This window comes from Dryobates pubescens, chromosome 7 (assembly GCF_014839835.1).
Source record: "Dryobates pubescens isolate bDryPub1 chromosome 7, bDryPub1.pri, whole genome shotgun sequence".
In the NCBI taxonomy this organism is placed as follows: Eukaryota; Metazoa; Chordata; class Aves; order Piciformes; family Picidae; genus Dryobates; species Dryobates pubescens.
The window spans coordinates 28,367,005-28,390,859 of NC_071618.1; the positions used below are offsets into that span (position 1 = coordinate 28,367,005).

Here is a 23,855-nt window from a genome sequence, read left to right on the forward strand (position 1 = left end):
TAGTTACACAAATACAGACTAGCTCTCTAAAACTTAAAAATATATTTCATTAAACAGAATTTGTGTAATAAGTAAGGGAAAGCAGTTAAATAAATTGCCTACTGAGAGAAAACTTACCTGGATGCAACATATTTTTCATACATTTCTTCCCTGGCTTTTTTGGCATCCTCCAGCTGAATCTGAAGTCTTTCGAGACGATCTTCTTCATGTGCACAGCGAACACTAAGCTCCATGTTCTGGCGGTTAAGATAATCTTTATCTTTTTGCAACAAGTTGAGGGATTGTTGTATGGTTGCCAGCTATAAAAGGCATTAAAAAGACACTTTAACGTGAACTTCAAGATAAGCATTTAGCCTATGTACGCATATTTGCAATTCCTTTTTAACTCTTTTCAGTGAAATCACTTGAAACAAAAAAACTGAAACGATTTATACTTCCATTTAACATGAGTAATTTGGTGAAGCTTTAAACTGGAAAAAAAACCCACTTTAATAAAGTTATTATGAGTTTTTTATGATTTATTTCTTTAGTTGGCACCTGAAAAAGAGGTAAAGTGTCTGTTTATCTAAATAGTACTTCGGTATTGCATAGCGATAGTACTGAATAGTACTGTGTCAGAAATACTAATGTTGAGTCTTGGTGTTAATCTGTCATCATACTGGCTACAACATTCTCAGTAAGTAAAAGCAAAAATCTAAGGGTACCAGAGTGATTATTGCTCAATAAAGAAATAGTAAAACTGCTAGTTGACATATATTGCGATTGCTGTGGACAAGGTAACGTTCTGGACTAGCAGTAAGGGACAAGAGGGCTACGCATGCCTTGTTTTGACTTTCATTCAGTGTCATGTTGCTACAAAAACCTGAACTGATGTTAAGGTGGAAACATTAATATCTTGTGAGTCTCTGCAACAGCCTTCCCAATCAGCCATTTTTACTACTCCAAGAAAAAGCCTGTTAAAAAAAGTAGTCTCCATCTGTTCAAGGTGAACGTTGTACAGAGAACAGCCACAGAGCATAACAGCACTGGTCCAGAGTGGCCTAACACCTCAGTCATGATAGCAAAACATTTTCAACACCTCATTTAAGCTCCTGAGGATGTCACTTGCCAAGTTCAAAGAATGATAAATTAATAACAGAAGTATGTCCCCAAAAGATATAGAGATGTATGTGATGTCTTTATAGAAATATCACCCTGAGTCATAAAAGGTCTAAGGGTTACTTAAGGGGGATATTCAAGTCAAAGACATGTAGCAACTAGTTAAACAGCTGAAAACTTATACCCAAAAAATATGTTCTTTGCGGTACCAGACCACTTGCTGAGCACTACAGAGGGTGAGGTCTAAATGGCCCTCTTATACTTTGGTTTATTTCAGAACAAAACCACAACTTTCCTCTTACTCTCTCTGAAAGTAACAGGCTATCAATATATATCCACAGTGAACACAGACATCCAATATGTCCTCCTCTGGAATGAATACAAACAGAACTATATTCTCTTCTGGATCCACATCTTGTGATACTGTATCCGTACCCAAAAAACCCCACCAAAGACCTTCCAAAAGATTCAAGTAATCACACAGTATTGAAGAGGTATTTTAGTTTAAAGTAGTGATACTTTTAATCCGTTCCAGATTAATTTAGTATAGAGTTAATGATAAAAAAACCAAACAAAGCCATTGTTGCTGCTACACTGCAGTACTTGATGAGTACATACAAACTTGATGTACACAACAGTGTTTTTTCTGGCCACTGCTGTATGTTCTTACAGTGCTGTAGCACCGATGAATAAACAGCCTAACAAAGACTTCAGACTGATATAAAAGAGATTTTCTAAGAAAACTCAGTTTCTTCCCTAGTGTTTCAGAGAATCTCTATGGCTACATGTAAAATTAAGCAGAGAAATGCTATCTTTAAAATCATATTTACAGCCACTATTTTATCTGTGGCACAGTTATGCAGAGTCACTAAGGAACACAACCTCCCCAAAGTCTCCCAGGTGGAACTGGTCTTGTTTACTCAGCTGCCAAAGCATTAACACAGAGACCCTCCATTTGATTCTTACATGGACCAGTACAGGCATTAAGAACAACCTTCTCATGCAGTGCACCTTGCATATCACATTCACATGAATTCACAGATCATATATTTACATTAATCCACAAATTAATTCAGAACAGCCAACGAATTATTTCTCTGTTCCTTTTGGTGTTTCATTGAATGATTTCTATACAGAAATACAGCCTGGAAAATATTTTTGCATGGAAGTCATACAGAACAACCATCTGATAATTAATCAATGAAGACAGAAACTGAAAAAGTTTCTCTTGTCATTCAGTAAAAGCTTCTTGCCCCTCCCATAAAGCTGTTCCAGAGTTACACCTACAGCAGATGAAGGGAAAAATGCCATAGTGGTTCTGATAGGCTCGGATGATTCTATCCTGACTAGCTTACTTAAGGTGAACAATTAATCCTGGAGGTTCAATGAAATAATCCTCTCAATAAACAATTCAGATGGAGAAATGGATACTGAGTAATAAAAGCCTGTACTGGTATAAACTACCAAAAGCCCTATAGTTCGAGGCAGTAGACTTGCAAACATTCTCTACATGTGTTTCTCTGAGTCCCTTGACCCAAAAGTTATCCTATGCCCAGTAAGGGTGCCATCACTGAACACAATTTGTGACTTTTGATAAAATTAATTACTGAACAGAGAAACAGCAAGAGACATTTCTCTTGATCTGATAGGCCTATTGAAATGTCTTTGGAGCAGCAGAAACATCTCCTTGTTAAATACTAGTCTTATCAGGTGGCAGTGACAGATCTGAGTGAAGTAACAAATCTAAACTGGATCAGAACTCACTGGAAGTCTAACAAAGATGAGAACCCCACTATGCCATAAGAGGCATTTATTAATTTTCTCAGAAGAAAGGCTTCAAAGACTACTGGAGGCATGTTTAAGAGAAACAGCCCTAGTAGGCAGTCTGGTCCAAAAGGGAAACAGTACTGGAATTCCTCTTGTCTATCTGCAGTACCCTAGCAAGAAGATGTCCAGAATAGCAGTCTCTCTATTCCTGACACAGGACTAACTTCTGTAAAGGCAAACTGATGGAAATTTCTGGCAACATGTGGTGGGCTGAATTTTTCCCACCAACATTAACTCTGCCAGACCAGCTCAGCTGGAAGCAAATGGAAGCTGTATATACAAGCAAAACTACAACCTACAATGGAATGCAATGAATATGTACAAAATATACAGTATTGACAATATTATACAGATATTTACAATTAACTAACAACAACCCCGTCCAGTCAAAAAGAGGGAAACTGTCCCTCTGCTCTCCCCCTCCCTCCCCTCCCCCCCCCCCCCCCCCCCCCCCCCCCCCAGTTCAAAAGGGAGAAAGGATCAGAGAGAAAGTAGCAGTTAGACTTATACAAAATAATGCAGCCAAGGTCATCAGAAGCAGATAAAACTCTCTCAAGCGAAGCGAGCAGAGAAGAGAACCCCCCAGAATGTTTTGGTACAGCCAGTCTCATGGCAGAGATTTCTCTAATGGAATCGTTTAGAATTATCTTTAGTTTTCCTTTTTACATTCAATAGTGATTTATTTACATTCTTTCACTTTTCTGCTCAAAATCTGTAACAAAATTTTAAAGGCAAAGCCTAAAACTACCACATAACTGTACCATTATTTTATTAGAGAGTCACAAGAGAGAAGACTATGTATTGTTGATGTCTAGAAAGAACAAAAGTTTTACAGACACTTTCACAAACAGGTGGACAAACACTGGAACAGACCACGTAGAAAGGCTGTTGAACCTCCACCCTTTAAGATATTCAAAATTTGAGAGAGTCCTCATTAACCAGACCTAAGCTGGCTCTGCACTACATGGGAGAGTTGGAGAGGACCATTCTATTTTAAACTCTTCCATGGTCCTACAGGCGATCAACAGACTTGACTAGACAAAGAATTCAGTTCCCAAGGTGAAGAAACAGGCAATTACAGAAATAAGAACTTTACCTCTTTTGATAAGTCATTTCTTTCTTTAGCTTGTGCTTTGTGTGACACCTCCAGTATTTCATATTTTCTTCTGAGTTCTGACAATTCATGTTCAAATACATCACGTTCACTGTTAAAATAATAGGAAACTTTTAGATACATTAAGTATAAAGAAAAAATTTCTGTGAATTCATTATTTCTCAGTTTTCTTTCAGTTCATAAAACAAACTTCATCCAACCAGTCACTCATAGGACAATTAGTGATAATCTGACCTTTTTTAGATATTAATATCTGCAACAGTATCATAGAATACATAGAATAAACCAGGTTGGAAGAGACCTTCAAGATCACCGCGTCCAACCCATCAACCAATCAAACACCACCCAAACAATCATCTTAGACAAAGAAAATTCTTGCATACAAGTGTTTAAAAAATAATCCTGAACTGTAACAATCCTGAATTCCCATCCAAAATTATTTCATCGTCCTGTGACTATTCTTCTTTAGTACAGCTACAGGCCACACATCTCCTCTCAGCAACAAACTGTGAATACCCTTTGTCCATACTTTCAGCCTTACTGAGCTTTCTATGCTATTTCCCACAACATAATCTTGAGCAGGCAGAAAAGTCTGATGAAAAAGTAAAGTAATTTCATTGCCATCTTCCTAATCTAACAGAAAGCAATGCACGCTTGTTCTCAGTTGCTGTTCTCCCTTGTACACACTCCCTTGATAGCACAGGAGTTGTATTACTCCTCTCATGTTTAAAATATACATGACACAGCTGTAAAAATTATGTTGGTGCCCTGAATACAAGTGCTTTCCAGATGCATAAAGAAGCAGCTCTATGTCTTTATCTGACTCTGTCAGAATAGAGTAATGATTGAGCCAGTATAAGCTTGTAGTTTGAAACCAATTTGATATTAAGCATAGCAGAGCTTTAAAACTGAGATGACCTGTAGTACACTGGAACTACAAGATTTGACATAGCACTTTAAGAGGCAGAAACAAGCCTGGAAGTGATTAACTCCTGCAATGGTCCCAAATATCCTCATGCAGTTATGCCAACAGTGCTCAGAGGCCCTCCCCTTCATCTGTGCCTACCCAGATGAACACAACCTACTCTCTCAAACATAGTTTTGGCATGTTCAGTCATGCCTTTTTCAACTCAAGGACTATTTTAAATGCACACTGTTAAACACTGAGGCTATTCACACGAACATTATTACAAACCAGTTACTAAGATGCAGTTGCATACAGGAAGCAAACCATAGCATCAATCCATCCTATTTGCAACAAGCTTCCAGGTATACTTCAAGGTTTTTTTAGTATGGATAGCTGTGAACAGTTATCCAGAAGGCTGATTCTTTGGAAAAATTATTTGTGTCAGTAACTGTGCCTGAGTTCATTCCATATGAGCAACAAAAGAGCTAACAGGATGTCTTCTATTCATAATCCCCACTTTTTAATCCATTCCCCAACACATGTGCCAAACACCAGATTTCTTGTACTTGCCAGCTCAATAAAAAACCCCTTTTGGGAGCTGTACTGTGAAGTATGTCTGTGAGTGCATTAATAAGAAATCCATTTCCACTATTTTGCAATTGGTGCTTACAAGAGTAGCATTCAAGTCACAAGCTAAACTATAAAAATCTGTATTTTAAAAATTAAAGAGAGACGTTGGAAATTCCTGCAGTGAAGTGAATTTACTAAGGTAATCCTAAAATTCTCTGACAAAGGAGTTCTCATAAAAGCCCTTTCAAATTTATAGTCACAGGGATACATTAAATTGTAAATATTTCCAAGGTCCTACCCTCTTAACTCACTATGTAGGTACTACACTGTAGAGCACAAGACCTTTTGTTAGATCATAGGAAAGAAAAAACCAAAAAGAGAGTACTTGTTCTAAGATGCTTGGCATCAACAGCTCCCACTTCTTGAGTTGAGACTGGCATGCTCTTCTAAAAATACAGTAAATCCCTAAAGATAAACATTCAGGAAGATAAACTGATGCATCAGATTTCAAAATGCTGTTTATCTTACACGTACAATATAATCACAGAGATAACTGAAACATCGTTGACTGAGGTAAGGAAAAATACCTGTGGTGTGCATCGCCGAAAAAATAAGTTTACCAATTAACATTTGTGTGTCAGTAGAACACTTGAACCACTGAGATACCCACCATTTTACTTTATCATAGTTCTCTTGTCTGTAATCTGCTCGCTGAATCATCTGCTTGGTATCAGCCAGCTCCAGGGTTAAACGCTGGCATCTAACCTCAAGCTCTGACCGACTTCTCCTCTCATCTTCATAGCTCTACAAAGTAAAAACATTTTGAAATGATCACAGCTACACTGATATTTACTTAAAGCAAACACCAACTAAGACTGGTGAAAACCTCTTATGAATATCCATATAAGACTATTTTCATTTGTCTCAGTATTTGGAAATCCATCACATGTCACAGAATAAACAGCTGTATTGATACTCAATGTATTTTTATCTAATTCTAAACACTTGATTAACATACCCATTTTTTCCTAACGTAGTTCTCCATTAGCACAACTTCCAAGACCAATAACCCTCATATATACAGCCAGTAGACTACAAACCTATAGTAGAAGCACAAGAGTCACACCTCGTTTAGAACATCCACAAACAAATCTCCTGTTGAAGGTACCTGTTGATCTATTTTGAAAAAAAGAATTGGGGATTCAGAAAGTTTGGCAACTTCTGCCACTACATTAAAAAAATTTAGCCATTTTTTCCCCAAACTCTGTCTTGTAACTTGTATTTGCTGATGCATATTATGCAAAGCTTTTGTGAAGGAAGTTAGAAGACAAAAAACCAAAACAACCCCAAAAGAAAACTATGGGAACTAGAAAAAAGGGGACCAAAAGCAAGAGAACATGCAGAAAGCATTTATCTTTTACAACACTGGATATTCCTTTTGAAGGGAAACAGAATTCATAATTACCACACTCTTCCCCCTAATCCCTCATGGGAATAGATGACTTTTGTACCTTAATCCCTAATCCAGACTCCATTTCTCAAGTTTTCCTATGAAGTAGGTATTTATAACCTACTTGCTTGTCCTAAATGCTGTACTACATAGTCTTTTTTTCACAAAACTATAATGCTCACCCCCTTTACTAGGGAAAACTGACAGACAGCAAAAAAGAGTTGCTTGTTAAAAATTTAAGACTACCTTCCTAGAATCCAGATTTTTTCAGTATTCTTTTTCCTCAGACTACTGCTGAGTTCTGGTTTTCTTCTGCAATGGTTGATGCATGGCAAGCTCAATAATAAATGCTAGATAAGCAATAATTTAATCCAGTTATAGCAAATGGATATCAAATATTATTCATTGAAGGAGAACACAAAACCAAATGACTGCCTTAAGATGTGATTATTGAACCAATCATTTAGCCATTGCATTTACATTGTAGAGAGAGGCATTGTGTAATTTTTCAAAGTAAACTGAAAGCCATGCTTCACACAGTTTTAAGAAAGTATAACAGTTGTGTCTAGCTAGTTTTTAACAGATAAGAACAGTTTAGGACAACAGCATATATGGAGTGGCTGACTAAATACAGCTTCCAAGGAGGAATCAACACAAGGGTAACACTCTAGGTTAGGAATGGAGAGAGAAATGAACATTTTGATCAAATCCACAGTACCATGCCAAAGACTGACAAAAATGCATTCTTGAAAAAAAACAAACACCTAAGTATTTGTAAAACACTACAGAAAAGCTCCCTGAGCTAGCCTAGGTGATCCTGCTTTGGCAGGGGGGTTGGACCCCTCTCTGGAGATCCCTTCCAACTTCTAATGTACTGAGATAAACTATTATGTAACTATTCTGTTGATAGATTTTTTTTTTCTTTATATTTCACAAATCTAGTAATTTTCACTTACACTAAAAAAATCACATTAGATCACAGTCACAGAATCACAACACTGAGAAAGTTTTCATGAGGATTTTGGATGGTATATGAGTACAGATATGACATCTACCCCTGTACTCAGCATTGGTTAGGCCACACCTTGAGTCCTGTGTCCAGTTCTGGACCCCTCAGTTCAGGAAGGATGTGGACTTGCTGGAAAGCATCCAGAGAAGAGCAACAAAGCTTGCGAGCGGTTTGGAGCAGAAGCCCTATGAGGAGAGGCTGAGGGAGCTGGGGTTGCTTAGCCTGGAAAAGAGGAAGCTCAGAGGAGACCTTATTGCTCTCTACAAGTACCTGAAAGGAGGTTGTAGCCAGGCAGGGGCTGGTCTCTTCTCCCAGGCAGCCAGCACCAGAACAAGAGGACCCAGCCTCAAGATGCACCAGGGGAGGTTTAGGCTGGATGTTAGGAAGAAATTCTTCATAGAAAGAGTAATTGGCTATTGGAATGGGCTGCCCAGGGAGGTGGTGGAATCACCATCACTGGAGGTGGTTAGGAAGAGACTGGATGGGCTGCTTGGTGCCATGGTTTAGTTGATTAGATAGTGTTGGATGATAGGTTGGACTCGATGATCTCAAAGGTCTTTTCCAGCCTGGTTAATTCTATTCTATTCATCTTAACACACTGGTACATATGGCTTATTTTTATGTTTACTCTAACTAATGGATATACTTTAACACTACAGAATTCTTCCTCCTTAAACCACTTAACATGCCATCATTCAGAAAGATGCATTTCTAAAATGGCAAAGGCTCTGTCACATGTCTTTAAAGGTGTTGTGTACAAGATAACTGGTTTCAAATATGTGACATACAGATGCAAGTACCCCATCACACAGTGCAAAAATGACTTATCTTGCAATAGGAAAAGGCAAGAGCACATCAGTTCAAATTGGAAGATTAAGTTCAGATACAATTCCTCTGTGGATATCCTCTTCCATTCTACTGCTGACACCATGCTGGAATTCATACATCCTTCATAGAGTGGGCTACTGAAACTCAGTATTACACACTTAGCAACTAGTGGATAACTTAAGTTGTACACCTATATATATAAAATTATAAAAATAAATTGGTTAACCTCTGCACAAATTTGTCATAAACAGCTCTAAAGCATTAATTAATAGTTAAATATCTGCAAAATTAGATCCTTCTAATACCTGAGACCTAAATTAAGTTTTTAACTTTATTTAACAAATCAGTTGTTCATGTCATGTAACAATATGAAAACTCCAGTGAAGGGGAAGGAAGTTAAAGTCTACTTTTGAAAAGTGATACTAAGACTTACCTTAAGATTCAAAGTGTTAAATAATTAAAAGAAGTAAATTTTGTTTGGGTTTTTTTTTTTTTCTAGAGATTTACTGTAATTCTTGAAGAAATAGTAATTCTACTGCATAGGCCACCATTTTCTAACTAATCAGTCTTTTAAGTGTCAAAGTTTTAATTTAATCACATGAAGAAATGTGGCAAAGGCAAGCTAATAAGTGGTCCATTTGCTAACATACAAAACCCTCTGGATGGTATACATATCCCCAGGCAGCAGGTACACAAGCTTCTGGACTTTTATAGTGATGCATCTTAAAGACATACAATCAAGCTGTCTGTGCTTAGGAAGAATAAGCCTTGTTTTGCATGTGATAGAGCTAACTTAGTTTATCCTGAACTGATTTTAAGATCTCTGCAATAGAACACTTTATCTTTCAATTTATCTTCAGGAGATAGCTTCAAAGCCTTGATGAACAGCTTTATCCTGCTGAAGCAAAAAGAGAGCTTTAAAAAGGATCAAGATACAGAGCACTTTCAAGGACATGAATGAGGTCCTGGAAATAACACCAATAAATAAAAATAACTTAAGTAAGCCCACAAACCTTAAAAAAATGAAAGGACAAATAGCACTTCCTCACAAGGAACATGACTGCAATGATCCTGCCCACAATCATGGCTTTTCTTCATCTTCTTACTAATTTTTGCTACTGCAGAGTAGCAACTCAGACAGATGAGGTGGTTAAAACAAACATAACTTATGTGGAAGATGAATAGGCAAACATTGTCTACAGAAACTGTTAACAGAGCTGTCCAAGCAAATTCTTGCTAACCTGTACAGGTGACTTCTACAGAGCATGTGCAGCATTTCTTACCAAGAAGTGCTTCTTTTTGGTTTAAAAACACTTTTGACAGACAAGTGTTTCAAGAAGACCTTTTAGCAGCATTTCATGTCTGAAGGGGACTGTTTACAAGTGCATGTAGCAATAGGACAAGGGGTAATAAGTTTAAACTGAAGCAGGGTAGACTTAAGTTGGATATTAGGAGGAAGTTCTTCACAGTGAAGATAGTGAAATACTGCAATAGGCTGCCCAGGGAGGTGGTGGAGGCCCCACCCTGGAAGCACTCACACTTGACAGATCCCTGAGAAACCTGATCTAGTTAAAGATGTCCCAGCTCATTGCAGAGGGGCTGGACAAGATGGCCTTCCAGGGTGCCTTCCAACTTGATGTATTCTATAATTTCATGGTAAGAAAGCTGACTCTGAATTCGCCTGTCTTGCACTATTTAAAATCCAAACTGGTAGACAAACTAAACATCTAACGACAGACCTTAGTTTTGCTGTTATCCTCCATCTGGAATAAACAGGAGCTTATTGCAGTCACTGAAATGAACTTTTACCTAAATTTCAAGTACAAAACCTGAGTGACAATTTTTGAATGCAGTTAGTAACACATAATACGTGGTAAGGATTAGGTGATCTTTCAGAAAGCTTTTGGGGATAAGAAGACAAACAACAGAAATGCAGGGAAAAAATGAATCAGCCAATCAAGCAGAAGCAGCATGACTTCTCCATGCTGTCTACAGAGAAGCCTGCAGAAGAAACTGATTCTGCTTTCTAAAAGATTTTTATTAATTTCATCTTTGAAAGATCACTTACACAGGAGAGCACCTTCTGTTCATATTCTAAGGTATCTAACAACCCCAGGCAAATGTAAAGATACTATACTACTGTGACGTGAAAATCAGTTCATTTGAGTTATTTGGATGAAGAAGACATTTTGCTCCACTCTCTTTTCATAGCATGCATTCAAAAACTATATTCAGTACAGTATTTATTTGAATACAACTGCCAAAAAGTAGGGAAGAAGTTATGTATAACGAGATGAATAAGACATCCTTTCTATCGTGTTGACATGTAATTGGTAATCTGCTAAGGCCTGCAGATAGGACACTATCTGACACTAGAAATTATAAACAAAAATGTTGAGCTACTTCCAAAATAGAAAAAGCTTTGCAAGAAAGGTAAGAAAATAAAGATTTGTCATAGGTGCTTCTATTGCAAAAGAAAATGGGGAGAATAAAGAGCTCTTTCTCTCTGGATCTAAGTTGACCAGAACTTTTAGTGAAATATTCTCTAGTGAAAGGGAACCTTGAGATCATTGTATCAGAGATTAGAATTAAGCCGTTTGGTACTTCTGCATTTCTGAACAACAACTAGCAGTCGTACATATACGAGTCGTATGGCTATATAACAAAAGAGGTAGAAAGACATCCATTTAAAAAAGGGAACTTTCACCTATACATACCTTGGGTTTTTGAGTCTTGGAAATGTTACAAGCTAATAGTTATTCATACAATACTTTTCTTTGAACCTTTTCTTTTCCTGAACAAGATAAATATTACGAGTAATGAAGGAAAGAAGGCACATTTCTCACCTAAGAATGAGGCCTCATCTGTCCTTTCTACAGAGATGTGAAGACCAAGTTATCAAAGCACCACTTGAAAAAAAACAATTGATGTTCAGGGTCTGCGAAAAGGTTCTAGTGTGCAGTCTTTAATTACTGATGTGCAAACTTGCGAAGAAATGTTGGAGAACACAGTCCTCCTGGAGTAGCAACAGTACTCTCAATTTTACAACATTCACATACATCTAGTGCCAATTGATCCTTTGAGTGCAATAGCTTAGCTCCTTCTTTGAAGACTATAGAAACATTTTTCCTCCAGCTGGGAAACATTATCACAGAGAAAATTGTTAGGTATGTCTAGAAAAACCTGACAGCTACTAATCCCAATTCAGAGATGAAGTCGTAGAAGAGATCTTTGTCCTACATACATACAGATTTGTCTTTAGGCTAACCATAGTTTTTAGATAACTGTCATACTATAAATTTGATTGCAAGTCCTGAAGGCAACTTTACATAAAAAATAAAGAAAGCAAGCCCTGATAAAACTGTATCAAGACTGAATTCCAGGAAAACATTGCCAAGAAACTCATAGCCAGAAGACAGCAATACCTAATCTTATAGAGCTACAAAGAAAAGCAGAATTTCCTTCTCAGACTCTCCCAGACTTGAGAGAAACATGCAAGTAGTAAATTACATCTGTTTGAAGAAAGGTTCTAACCACTCTGGAAGCAAACAACTCTGAAAATAGTACACTGATGTTCAGCATGGGAACGCACACATCAGCAACTGGTTTTGTTTCTGGGAAGCTCCTGGTAATACAACACTACAGCTGGACTTTCTGTACCTCCAGAAGTGGTGGCGCCAACATTATTTGTTCTTGAAGTCCTGAACACTGTAAAAGGAGGACTGAGTCTGTACTGTACATTTGGTAACTACAAGAACACTGTTTTTACCAGTTCCACCACCTCCTCCCTGTCTGTTGCTGCTGCACCGGTCTATACAACTCTAACACAGAAAGCCATGAACTTAGTGGCAGTACTGCAGAGCCACTTATACACACAACTTCAGACAATAGTGACAAAGATCTTTTGACGTTAACTATGTTTATCAGACTATGTTCCAGTGCTATAGATCAGTCTCCACACACTGCTCTCTACCAGCTGTCAGAAGCAGCTCCCCACCATCATGGGCCTGCCTTACAGATTCAGGAGGCTTTAAGTGCTAACTCAAGAGTAGCCATAGACAATAATCAAGAGGGCTTTGCTACAAAGGTGCAGTTTTAGTGGTCTTACAATAGAATAAAGCAGGTTGGAAGAGACCTTTGAGATCATTGTGTCCAACCCATCATCCAACACCATCTAATCAACTAAACCATGCAACCAAGCACCCCATCCAGTCTCTTCCTAAACACCTCTAGTGATGACAACTCCACCACCTCCCCAGGCAGCCCATTCCAATGGGCAATCGCTCTCTCTATGAAGAATTTCTTCCTAACCTCCAGTCTAACCTCCCCTGGTGCAGCTTGAGACTGTGTCCTCTTGTTCTGGTGCTGGTTGCCTGGGAGAAGAGACCAACCCCCACCTGGCCACAACCTCCCTTCAGATAGTTGTAGACAGCAATAAGGTCTCCTCTGAGCCTCCTCTTCTCCAGGCTAAGCAACCCCAGCTCCCTCAGCCTCTCCTTATAGGGCTTGTGCTCTAAACCCCTCATCAACTTTTTTGCCCTTCTCTGGACACATCCCAGCAAGTCAACATCCTTCCTAAACTGAGGGGCCCAGAACTGGACACAGGACTCAAGGTGTGGCCTAACCAGTGCAGTGTACAAGGGAAGAATAACCTCCCTGCTCCTGCTGGCCACACTGTTCCTGATACAAGCCAGGATGCCACTTGCCCTCTTGGCCACCGGGGCACACTGCTGGCTCATGTTCAGCCTACTGTCAACCAACACCCCCAGGTCCCTTTCTGCCTAACTGCTCTCCAGCCACTCTGACCCCAGCCTGTATTGCTGCATGGGGTTGTTGTGGCCAATGTGTAGAACCCTTAGTCCTCAGCACACTAAGAATTAAATGAGGGTTAACAGAAGCTAACACACATTTGGGACCTTCTGCCCCTTCTGGACAAATAAAATTAATTTTCATATACATAGGGTACAAATAAGAGCAACAAACATTTGAAAGTTGTCTTTTATGCCCTGAAGTCACATATAAATGTTTTACTAATACAAATTAATTAATGAACTGCCTAGAGAAAAATAACATGTGGATTTGTCAAGTGTTACAATTCTAATTAGTTTCTACAAGGCTACAATGACAATTCAATTTTTACAGAACCAAGCTTCCTAACTGGTACTGCTGAATGCTTAGAAACTCACCTGGCTAAAAGCCTACAATACCAGGCTGCTGCACTCACTTTTGTGCCAGGCTAGCTCTGTTGTGACAACAAGTGAGTTTTGTTTGGACGTTGTTAAGTGGTTGTGGGATTTTTTTTTTTCCCACCCCCCAACAAAACAAAAAATTATGGTAGCATATAGCTAAACAGACTTAGTTGAAAACCTGATTTTATATAAGCAATATTGGCTCTTCATAATAGCATTCAGAGAACAGAACTGTGATGCTTTGCTTTCTGGCAGACCAGTATACAAATGCTCATAAGCAGAGAAGAAGAGTCTTACATTCACACTTTGAAAAAGAACAGTAAAATTAGAGATCATTTCCCCTGACCAAATTAAAGCACTACAGCCATAACAGTTTATGTTAGGCAACAGTTCTCTTAATTCATTTAACATCAAAATTTTCCTAGAGTTGGCTGAACATTACAGAAGTTTGGATTTTCCTTACACTTTTTCAATCCTCTGTTGGCCAGATGCACTTTCCTAAGTATCTATACCTAATTCTCTCATATTTCTCAGGACATTATTTCTGGGTGAACATCTATATACATAAAACTTACTCAAACCTAGTCTGTCAGCCATGAACAACCAGAAAAGCCAGCAAAATCCTCCACCCTCAAGCCATTAATAGTTAATAGAAAGATTTAGACTGAGCATGTATTTTAATTCTTTCCCATGTCCCACAAAGAGAGAGAAAAAAAAAACCCACACTGAACATGTTGAAACTCATTAGAAAGAGCTTTGATTATCTGCAGTAGCAGAAGAAAAGGAATGCTTATTGTATGAAATGGTTTATTCTCATAGAGAGAAAAAAAACATAGTTTTAACTGCAGTGATGACTGTATTTCAGATGTTGTTTTTTCAGTTTTCCAAACCCAGAACAGACACTTTCTTGATAAACTACGTAGAGAACTGAAATGTTGCAACTGTTGGAGAAAGCTTAAAATTTAAGGAATGTTGAAAGGGAAACCATAGGAAGGATTTGGAGAATGCAAGCTATTAAATAACAGGCAAGAAACTTCACCAGCTATGTTTCATGCAGCTGGAAATATGGAATGATTGCAATACCATGGAAAAAATAAAAACCAAACAAGTAAAACACAAAAAAACAACCCCATACAACAACAACAAAAAACCCTAAACACCCCAAAAAACCCCAACCAACCAAAAAACAACCAAAAAATACCCAAAAAGGCAACAGTAAAAGAAGAGTATGAGAGCTTAAGTAAAGCTCTGAACGACCTGTGCCCTATTTCCTGCTAAAAACTTTCCTTGTACTAAAGCTTGTCCCTATCAAAACAGGTCAAATAAGTTACCCCAACAATCCACCTTGAAAGCCGCAAGAAATGTGCAAGCACTGCAGTGTACTAAGTACACTAGAAATTCTGAAGTACCACCACATACTGAGGATGCACCTCTTACCTTATTATCTGAAACAGCCTGAAGTACCTTGTTACAGTGACGCTCATCAAGTCACTAGGGTCAAATCTAAACTTGCCAGAAGCAAAATACAGAAACTCTTAAGTCTCTCCATATACCAAATACCTCCTATCAGGTCACATCTCATTAAACATCCAAAACACACCCTTCCTATGCAAAAAAGGTAAGGTGAAGACTTGGATTTGGTGGGGTTTTTGCACATTTGGAAGAAATGCAGCAAGTGACCTCATCCAAAACTTTAGAATCCTAAGGAATATTTTTTTATCAACAACTGTAAGCCTCTTTTTCTTGTGACATTGCAACATCTGGATCTCTTCCCTTGTTTTTTTAATCGAGGAATTCACTCTAATTGTCTCCCATTTTAAGCATACTTATGCAAACAGTGCGTAAGCATTCAAAGAACCACCTCAGTTCACAGGCAACATTCTAGCGCTTTCAGCATCAAAAGAAAAAGCATAGCAAACTTCAAACTTTGGAAACTGAATCAGTAGGAAGGGTGGATACTGCCACCATGTGGTATAAACCCCAGAAATGCTTACGTTAAAGAAAGGTCAATGTACCAAAAAAATTGATTCCAGCACAACTTTAATTACTGTTATCTACTATTCTGTTAAATTGCTGCAGCAAAAATTAACACAGATGTCAGTCATATCTCAGATGGCTGAACTACTCCTGCAGAATTGCATTAAATCGGAGCACATTAAATGTACAATGAAGGATAATGCTCATGTAAATGAAAGGCAGCAAAATGACAGTGGCATTTAAGTCCTTGCCAGCCATGACTTTGATATATATACTCTGGATATCCAAAACTGTCTTACCGCAACTCCAGAGTATGCAGAAGTAAACTAAGGCAGAAATCATCCTAGCTGTATACATAAATACTACAAATACTTATAAATGCCTTTGAAACAACATTTTCCTTATATTGTTTCAACTCCTTTATGCTTTGGAAAAAAAAAAATTAAATACATTTAGATAATTTGTTCCTGTGCTTCTGAAATCAAATTCTTTTTAGTATAGAATAGAAAAATTAAAATATAAATAGTTGAAAAGCGTAACAAGAAAGATGCAACAAAAGGTAAAGCAAATTACTACCCAAGACATCACCATCTTTAGAACTACACACTGAACCATCACAGCATCTTCAACTACTGCTGGATAGATTTCCTGTCTCAGTTTCTCCACCTTGAACCTTGTCCTCAAAAAGCACAACAAAGCTGCCAAGAACGTACCCTGAACCATCTCATGAGAAAGCCTTTCAGGGTAGCCATAACACAAAATTACCTGTTATGTCAGGACATACATAGCATGTTGCCCCCTTTCCCTCCCTTCTGAACCCCTCCTCCCATCAGTAATTTTTATACAGCAAAAAAGCTTGTCTCTCTTATACATGAAAAATAGTTTGGAGAATGAGATTGTCACAGTACGTATACATATCTACACCATTTCTTCAGGTAATTAAGGCACACAAACCTCTGTAAGACACTTCAGTTGGGATTTGTAGCCACTTAGCTCTTCTACTAAGCTGTCCTTTTTCATCTGTAGGTCACTTAGTTCTTTCCTTAAGGAGTGGACTACTTCATAGAATCGGACCTAGAACAAGATACATATTCAAAGTTGAGACTAGAAAAACTGTATTCACAAAACTACAATTCCTTTTACAAATCAGCAGAACATTTTGTGGCAATATTTCAGCAAATGATTCCTAGTGCCTATCAGGAACCTGATTGGCCTTGTAGAGGTGGGGAAATATTATAATAAACACAGCATCTTTCTTCAGGCTTTGAGAGCAGCAGCTAAGAAATAATCAGTGTTTGTCATTGCATAAAAATTAAAAGAAAAACAGAAGAAAATAATTAAGTTAAGGATATAATTTTCTCCATTTCTGTTCAACTAAGGCAGTCCCCAGTCAGGCTGCCTCATTAAAAAAATAGAGGTGCTAATGGACCACTTGCTTCCTCCCCCTTAGGTGTGCCAACTCTAAAGCCTTTTAGATTAATAGAATTTTAAAAAATAATGATAAAAAGCCTATTTAGTAATAAATTAACTGAACTTGCTAACTTCCCCCAAGCCAATATAAATTTTTATGGGGTGTGTAGAAACAGAGAGATGAGCTTTGCTTTCTGACAGTTCAGCGTGCTGAATCTGCACCAAGCAAAATGCAAGAGCAAGCACAGGAAGTGGGAACAGCACATAACTAGGAAGGACCATGACACAAAGCTCCACACACACATTCACCATTGACATGCTGCTATACAGGTTCAGCTGCATCATGCAGCTAAGCCTCTGAAAGGCTATACTCTGCCAAGTTAACACTGAAAAAAAGCCTTGTAAAAGGATTAATAAAAAAAAATTAAGCACATACTCTTCTCTCAGACAACTAAGATCCATAAAACTTTTCCAGCACATTTCTACTGAACAAAACCAAACCAAACCCAAACACACAACAGAAAAAAAAAAATCATAGTAAAACCACAAAGTCAGTTGTAGAAAACAAAGAGACAGAACAAAGAAGAAAGCTTTTTTGATATACACCCACACACACGTACTCAGAGGTTAGTACTCCCAGATTAACTCAGTACCTTAAAATGTTTGTTTTGGGGGATGAAAAGAAAAGAAAAGATAATTAAGCACGATTTTCATGCAAAAGTTACTTGATACACCCTCATCATTAACGCTTTGTTTGATATATGATTAAAGAAGAAATACAAGAAATGCAAGAAAGCAAAAGATAAACATTGAAGAGCAGGCTGTACTACACTTCCATGCAGAAGGAAGACAAGTTTCTGTTTTGCTACCTGTAAACAGCAGACAACAAAGAAAAGTTCCGGGTATATTCCATATAACTGACTGCATACAGTTCTAAAAAACACAGAAGCCACGGAAATTTGCAATGTAAATAAAGGTGTAGTCTGCTTTATACAACAAAGCAAGTGTGCAACATGACTGGAGGACTAATAGTAAGGCAGAAAAGTGAAGTTTTCTAAGTGGTGGGTTTTTTTGGTTTCTGTTTTCAATTTTTTCCACATACCACACTTCTTGTAAGTTACAGTTGTTTGAATTCGTTGCACTTCAGAGGGCTTCATTTTTCATCCTTACCTTCAGATGCAAAACAAGCATAAGCTAAAATAGGTCACCTGCTACAAATTTAATGTTACTTTTTATTGGAAATAAAAGCAAACTTTCCCAATACAATTTTATTTTTTTTTTAAGATGGTAACAAGGGATTCTCAATTTGTTATGCCTACATTTACACATTAAATGAACAAAATGAAGGGTGTGTTTTAAAACTAGAATTCATTTTAACCCAAAATAAGGTATGATCATTTATTTCTTAATGCTCTGAATATTCCATATGACAAATTCAATCATCAGATGTTGGAGTTAAAACTATAAATGGTGTTTCTGATCTGGGAAGTGAATTAAGTACACATTATTCCCTTACTTTACTATTTTATAGTTATTTTTTTCTTACAATATTTTATTGCTTCAATATTGAAAGAGTTTTTTCATGTCCACCTGTTAAGTCACATTGCTTCTAACGGGTTTGCATGGAACCAAACAGTAAGGTTAGTTTTGTGGGTAACTTCTGAACTACAACAGGGTTCAACTACTTCCTCAGGAAAAAACCAAAACAACCAAACTTTAGAAGTATGCATGCAAAGCACTAAGTAAGTACAATTTGAGTCTCTTAACTACAGCTTTCACTGACTACATACATCTATTTCTTTTGTCCTTAAAAATATCCTTGTCCCTAACTTACTAAAGCATTGAATTTTTTTAAACCACATCCACTTTTTCTCTTAAGCTACTGTATTTTAACTGTGATTTCCCTAGGAAAGCTAACTTGGGTCATCATGACACACTTCCCTAACAACAATTCTACAACAGATTACTCAGTAACACACCAAGATGATACAGGATACAGGTATGAAGGATAAATGTGAACAGCCTTCTTTGGTAGCAAGGGCAAATGAAGGCAGCAGATGAGGAGAAGGTATCAGAAGTTCAACTGTTACTGTTATTTAGCTTGCCTGATGGTCAATAAACATCTGTATAACTCAGAGGTCCAAGCACATGATGCTTTTTGTGAAGTACAAACAAGAATTCCTGTAATAGGTTCTCAGAAACAACTGAGTATCTTTAAAATTACCAATTTACATAGATCTGCTGTAATGAGAAAGTCACCACTTTCTAAACAGTTTTGAAAGAAACCTCAGCATATGCCTAGCACTTCTTATGGAAAACTAGAGTCAAGCTAAAAATGGGTGAATGCAGAGGACAGGGAAGTTGGCTTCTATTAAATGAAGTTATGTGAAAGTAGTTTCATCAGTTAAGTGCCTTCTTAGAGTACAACAATAACAAAATGATGCAACTGAAAGACAGTGAAAAATACAGAATTTACAGATAAAAGATTTCACCAAGCTGTTTACAAATTGTTACAAGACACTACAAAAGAAGCTTGCTTTACTGAAAAAATGAAGTGTTTCAGCTGCCAAGCACCAGTTTGACACCCTGTTTCAAAACTGCTTAAACTGTCTCTAAAAAATCATTTTTACAAAAAATTTAGAAAATTATTTTCTACCCATAACTTGAAAACAAAACAAACATGACTAAGAGAAAGATGCTTAAAACATCATTTATTTATCATCACAACATTAAACAATGCTTAGTCATTGCTCGAGTATGTCACTATTGCACCCCTTTGTGGAAGAACAGCGACAAAACAGCTCATGTTCTAGCATTTTATACTTGCAGTATCTTTAAATACCAAATCTGTATTTGAGCACTTCCTGCTGTTTGTCCTGCACCCCAGATTTCAAATAGAGTACAAGCATTAGATATACATTTACTTCTCTTCTGGCAAACTCTAAAGAAGTGCTTTATAATAGAGAAACAAAACAAAAAAAAAAAAAACAGCCTGGAAAATTCTGGCTCAAGTTTTCTCTAAGAACTTCCCTGATAAGAAGAATTTTATCCTGGTATCAGCAGACTACACTGTCCGAACGCAGATATGATGCCAGAGATTGTCTGCTTCAGAAACACACAATTCTTCCTTAGGCAAGCAAAGCAGAAAATAGTATCAGAAAAATTAGTTTTTCCCTTCAACATACTTTTCCTGGCCTTCAGACACCAAATAGATGAATAGATAGGACATGCAAAACAGTTCTGTAGCCTCCCCCCTCCCCATATCAGTATCAGCTAAATAACTCAAAGTAATGCCAAAGCATGATTGATAGTCTCAGGTTCACGCTGTTCCGGTTGCTAAAACTATGTTGAGAAGCAGCAGAAAACAGCATCTCACTATGGTTTATCTTTAGAGTGTCTTCTCCAGGGGGAAAAAAAAAAAAGCCACAAAATAAATTTGGCCAAAAAAGAAAAAGCTTCTTCAAAATAGGAAGCGATGAATGTGTAAAGAGGAAAGAAGCTTCACTGGATAAGCAGTGGAGTTTGAGTCCCAGAGAAAAGCATTTATTGGTTGAACACAAGAAGAAAAGAAAAGTAGATTAAGAGTACAAGGTGGCTGCTGCTCAGCCCTCCCACTTCACACCTTTTTAGAGCCCCTTTCTACTCACAATCTAAGCACCCTAATTGTGCTGTGAGAGCTTCCCTTAAAGCTGTTGGCAAGGTTACTAACTTCTGGTATATGTCCTGCCCAGCTACGTAGTCTTTTCTACCAACTTTCAATCAACTCCTGAAGTCCTGGAGCTTCTTGGAGATCAATTTTAAGCAAGGTGATGTGGATTTCAGCTTGTATTAAAAACATGCCTTTTCAACCGTGGGAGTGCAGGAATCAATGAAAACCCTCAAATACCTCTACTGAGGGCAGTAGGTACAGTAGACGGCTGGGGATAACAACCTAATAGGCCCCAAGCTAAGTTTTATTGTTTTTCAACAACCATGACATTAATCTAGCAAAATAACGCACTCGCACAGCATTTATACCTCAAGAAACACACCAAGCATTTTAACACTATTATTTACAGTTTCCTTAATAAGTATAAATAAATACAATGCTCATACTTTGGTGAATTAAAATTTACATGGCTTTAATCTTCATCTTTCTCAGAAGTGAGCCAGGATGCTCTGGACATGTCCTACAGTCTGAAGGCATTGTCTTTCTGGTATAAGCAGAATATCCCTCTGCCCTTCCATCTACCCCTAAGCTACAAGTAACAAATGTCTTAAATAGAGAAAATTAGTACTAAAATATATTTAAGATAAAGCATATCTTCTGTGTTTAGTCAGATAGAAAAGAGCCAGATGGAAAGCAGGAGGGAAAGGTAAGAGATGTTTGCAAGAGCCATTTTAACCTGTGGCGCTGGCACGGCAAGTCAAATCCCTGTTTTCAGCTGGTGTATTTCCTATCATCAATGTGTGCCCACCATTTAATTCTAATGCTCCATCTACTTCACCTTTTTAGAAGCACATCATTAGTTCTGTTCTTAAGACATCCTAGTTTGGGATTAAGGGGTGCCCCTCTTTACTGGAATCCAGTCATAATGGACTGATCCAGAAGCACATGTGCCTCTGAAGCTCCTTCATTTCTAGTTGGGGAAGAATAAGAATTCTAAGAGTATAGACTGAATACTACATGCACATCCCTGAATTTCTAAATAAAGCAATTTACAGTTTGTGGTGGGTTGACTCTGGCTAACAGTCAAGCACCCACATGGCTTTTCACTAACTTGCTGTCTCCAGTGGGAGCAGGACAGAGGAGACACGGAGAAGAAAAGCACAAAAATTCAGGTAGCAAGTATGGAGGAAAAAGAAAACCAAAACACACACACACAAAAAAAACCCAAATCCCAACCAAACACACAAACACCCACCCCACCCCCCTAAAAAACCCAACACAACACCCACCCATAAACCACCAAAACAAAAACAAAAAAATCCACACAAAGACAATTACTCACCACCTCCAACAAGCAAACTGATGCTCAGGCATTTTCTGAGCAATAACTACCTTGAAAGCCTTCTTCCCACCTCCTTCTTTCTTTCTCTACCTCCAGTTTATATTGCTGAGCATGACATTGGCCAATTTCACGTGTGCTGTCCATCTATGTCCCCTTTCAATCTCACAACCACCCCTACCTTGCCAGGGACAGGCAGAGGCAGTCCTGGTGCTGTGCAAGCACTGTCCAACAATAGGCAAAACACAGATTTGTTTTAGCCACAAATCCAAAGCACAGTGAGATTCAGACTGCTACGAATAAAGTTAACTCCATCCCAGCCAGATCCAGTGTACAGCTGTATCTTAAACCAAGACAAAACACAATACTCACAGAAACATATTCAGGGATAGAAAGCTGATCTTCAGGAAGAGACTTCAGCTTCTCATAGCTATGATCTGTCAATTCCAAGTCTCGCAAACTACGACGGATATCTCCAGCCCTCTCCCTTAGTTGGTGATTTGTTTCCTCCAGTTGCTTTTGTCTCAATAAAAGAGTTTCCATTTCTTGTTTCATTAGAGCCTGATGTTTTCTTCAAGGTTGATTTGAAAACAGAAGATATGAAGTTGTGAGCAACACTAGTGACAAACCTTCACAGTACCCTAGGCACAGGAGTGAATGAGTTATTCTTATTTTGCAGAGGGGACAATTTGCAGATAGAGATTGGGTGATAAGCACAAGAGCGTATACCATCATGGTTACACAATCATATCACACGCAGTACACATAAAAAGACAGGAACTTCATTGACAATACAAAGCTGAATGTGAGAAGTGACAATCTTCACATATGCTGTCTTGAACTTACAAATTCATCTTAAATTACTAATTAAAAAGTCAACAACATGAAAAAGCAGAACAGATTTACACAAAACCCCAGGAACTACTAAATGACCAAATAAGCAGTAGTAACTTCAGTTTGGGTCTTCCCATGTTTCAACATATATGCTTATGGCCTATTCCACACACAACTCTTCATTTTCTATCCACTGTCACATAGAAAATCAGGGTCACTTACAAAAAACCCCAAACACAAAAACACAAACACTACTACACTTAAAACAAGTAACCTTACTTCCAGCCAAAACTGCTATCATTATTATCACAAGTGACAAGATACTAAACAGTGAGAGAGACTGCCTATCACTTAAGACAAGCTTCAAAGTTCTTATTTTATTTAAATCAAAGGCAAGTGATGTATTTTTTGAGGTTTTAGCTGTAATTCCTGAAAAGATATTAAAATTAAATAATTTTAAATTATGTCAGAATGTGTTTTGAAAAAGTCGAGTACTGTGTCCAGTTCTGGGCCCCTCAGTTTAGGAAGGATGTTGACTTGCTGGAACGAGTCCAGAGAAGAGCAACAAAGTTGGTGAGGGGTTTGGAACATAAGCCCTACGAGGAGAGGCTGAGGGAGCTGGGGTTGCTTAGCCTGGAGAAGAGGAGACTCAGG

General features: G+C 37.9%; 1 protein-coding gene across 1 annotated transcript in view; it reads right to left on the bottom strand.

The window, feature by feature from the left end:
* PIBF1 (progesterone immunomodulatory binding factor 1) overlaps positions 1-23,855 on the bottom strand; it is a 133,272-nt gene that overhangs the window by 106,687 nt on the left and 2,730 nt on the right. Inside the window, exons 3-7 of the mRNA XM_054163097.1 lie at positions 22,740-22,938; positions 16,924-17,043; positions 6,187-6,320; positions 4,022-4,130; positions 118-299 (exon numbers count right to left, since the gene is read on the bottom strand). Of these exons, the coding sequence (XP_054019072.1) occupies positions 118-299; positions 4,022-4,130; positions 6,187-6,320; positions 16,924-17,043; positions 22,740-22,938 (744 nt within the window). The remainder of the gene's footprint in view (positions 1-117; positions 300-4,021; positions 4,131-6,186; positions 6,321-16,923; positions 17,044-22,739; positions 22,939-23,855) is intronic.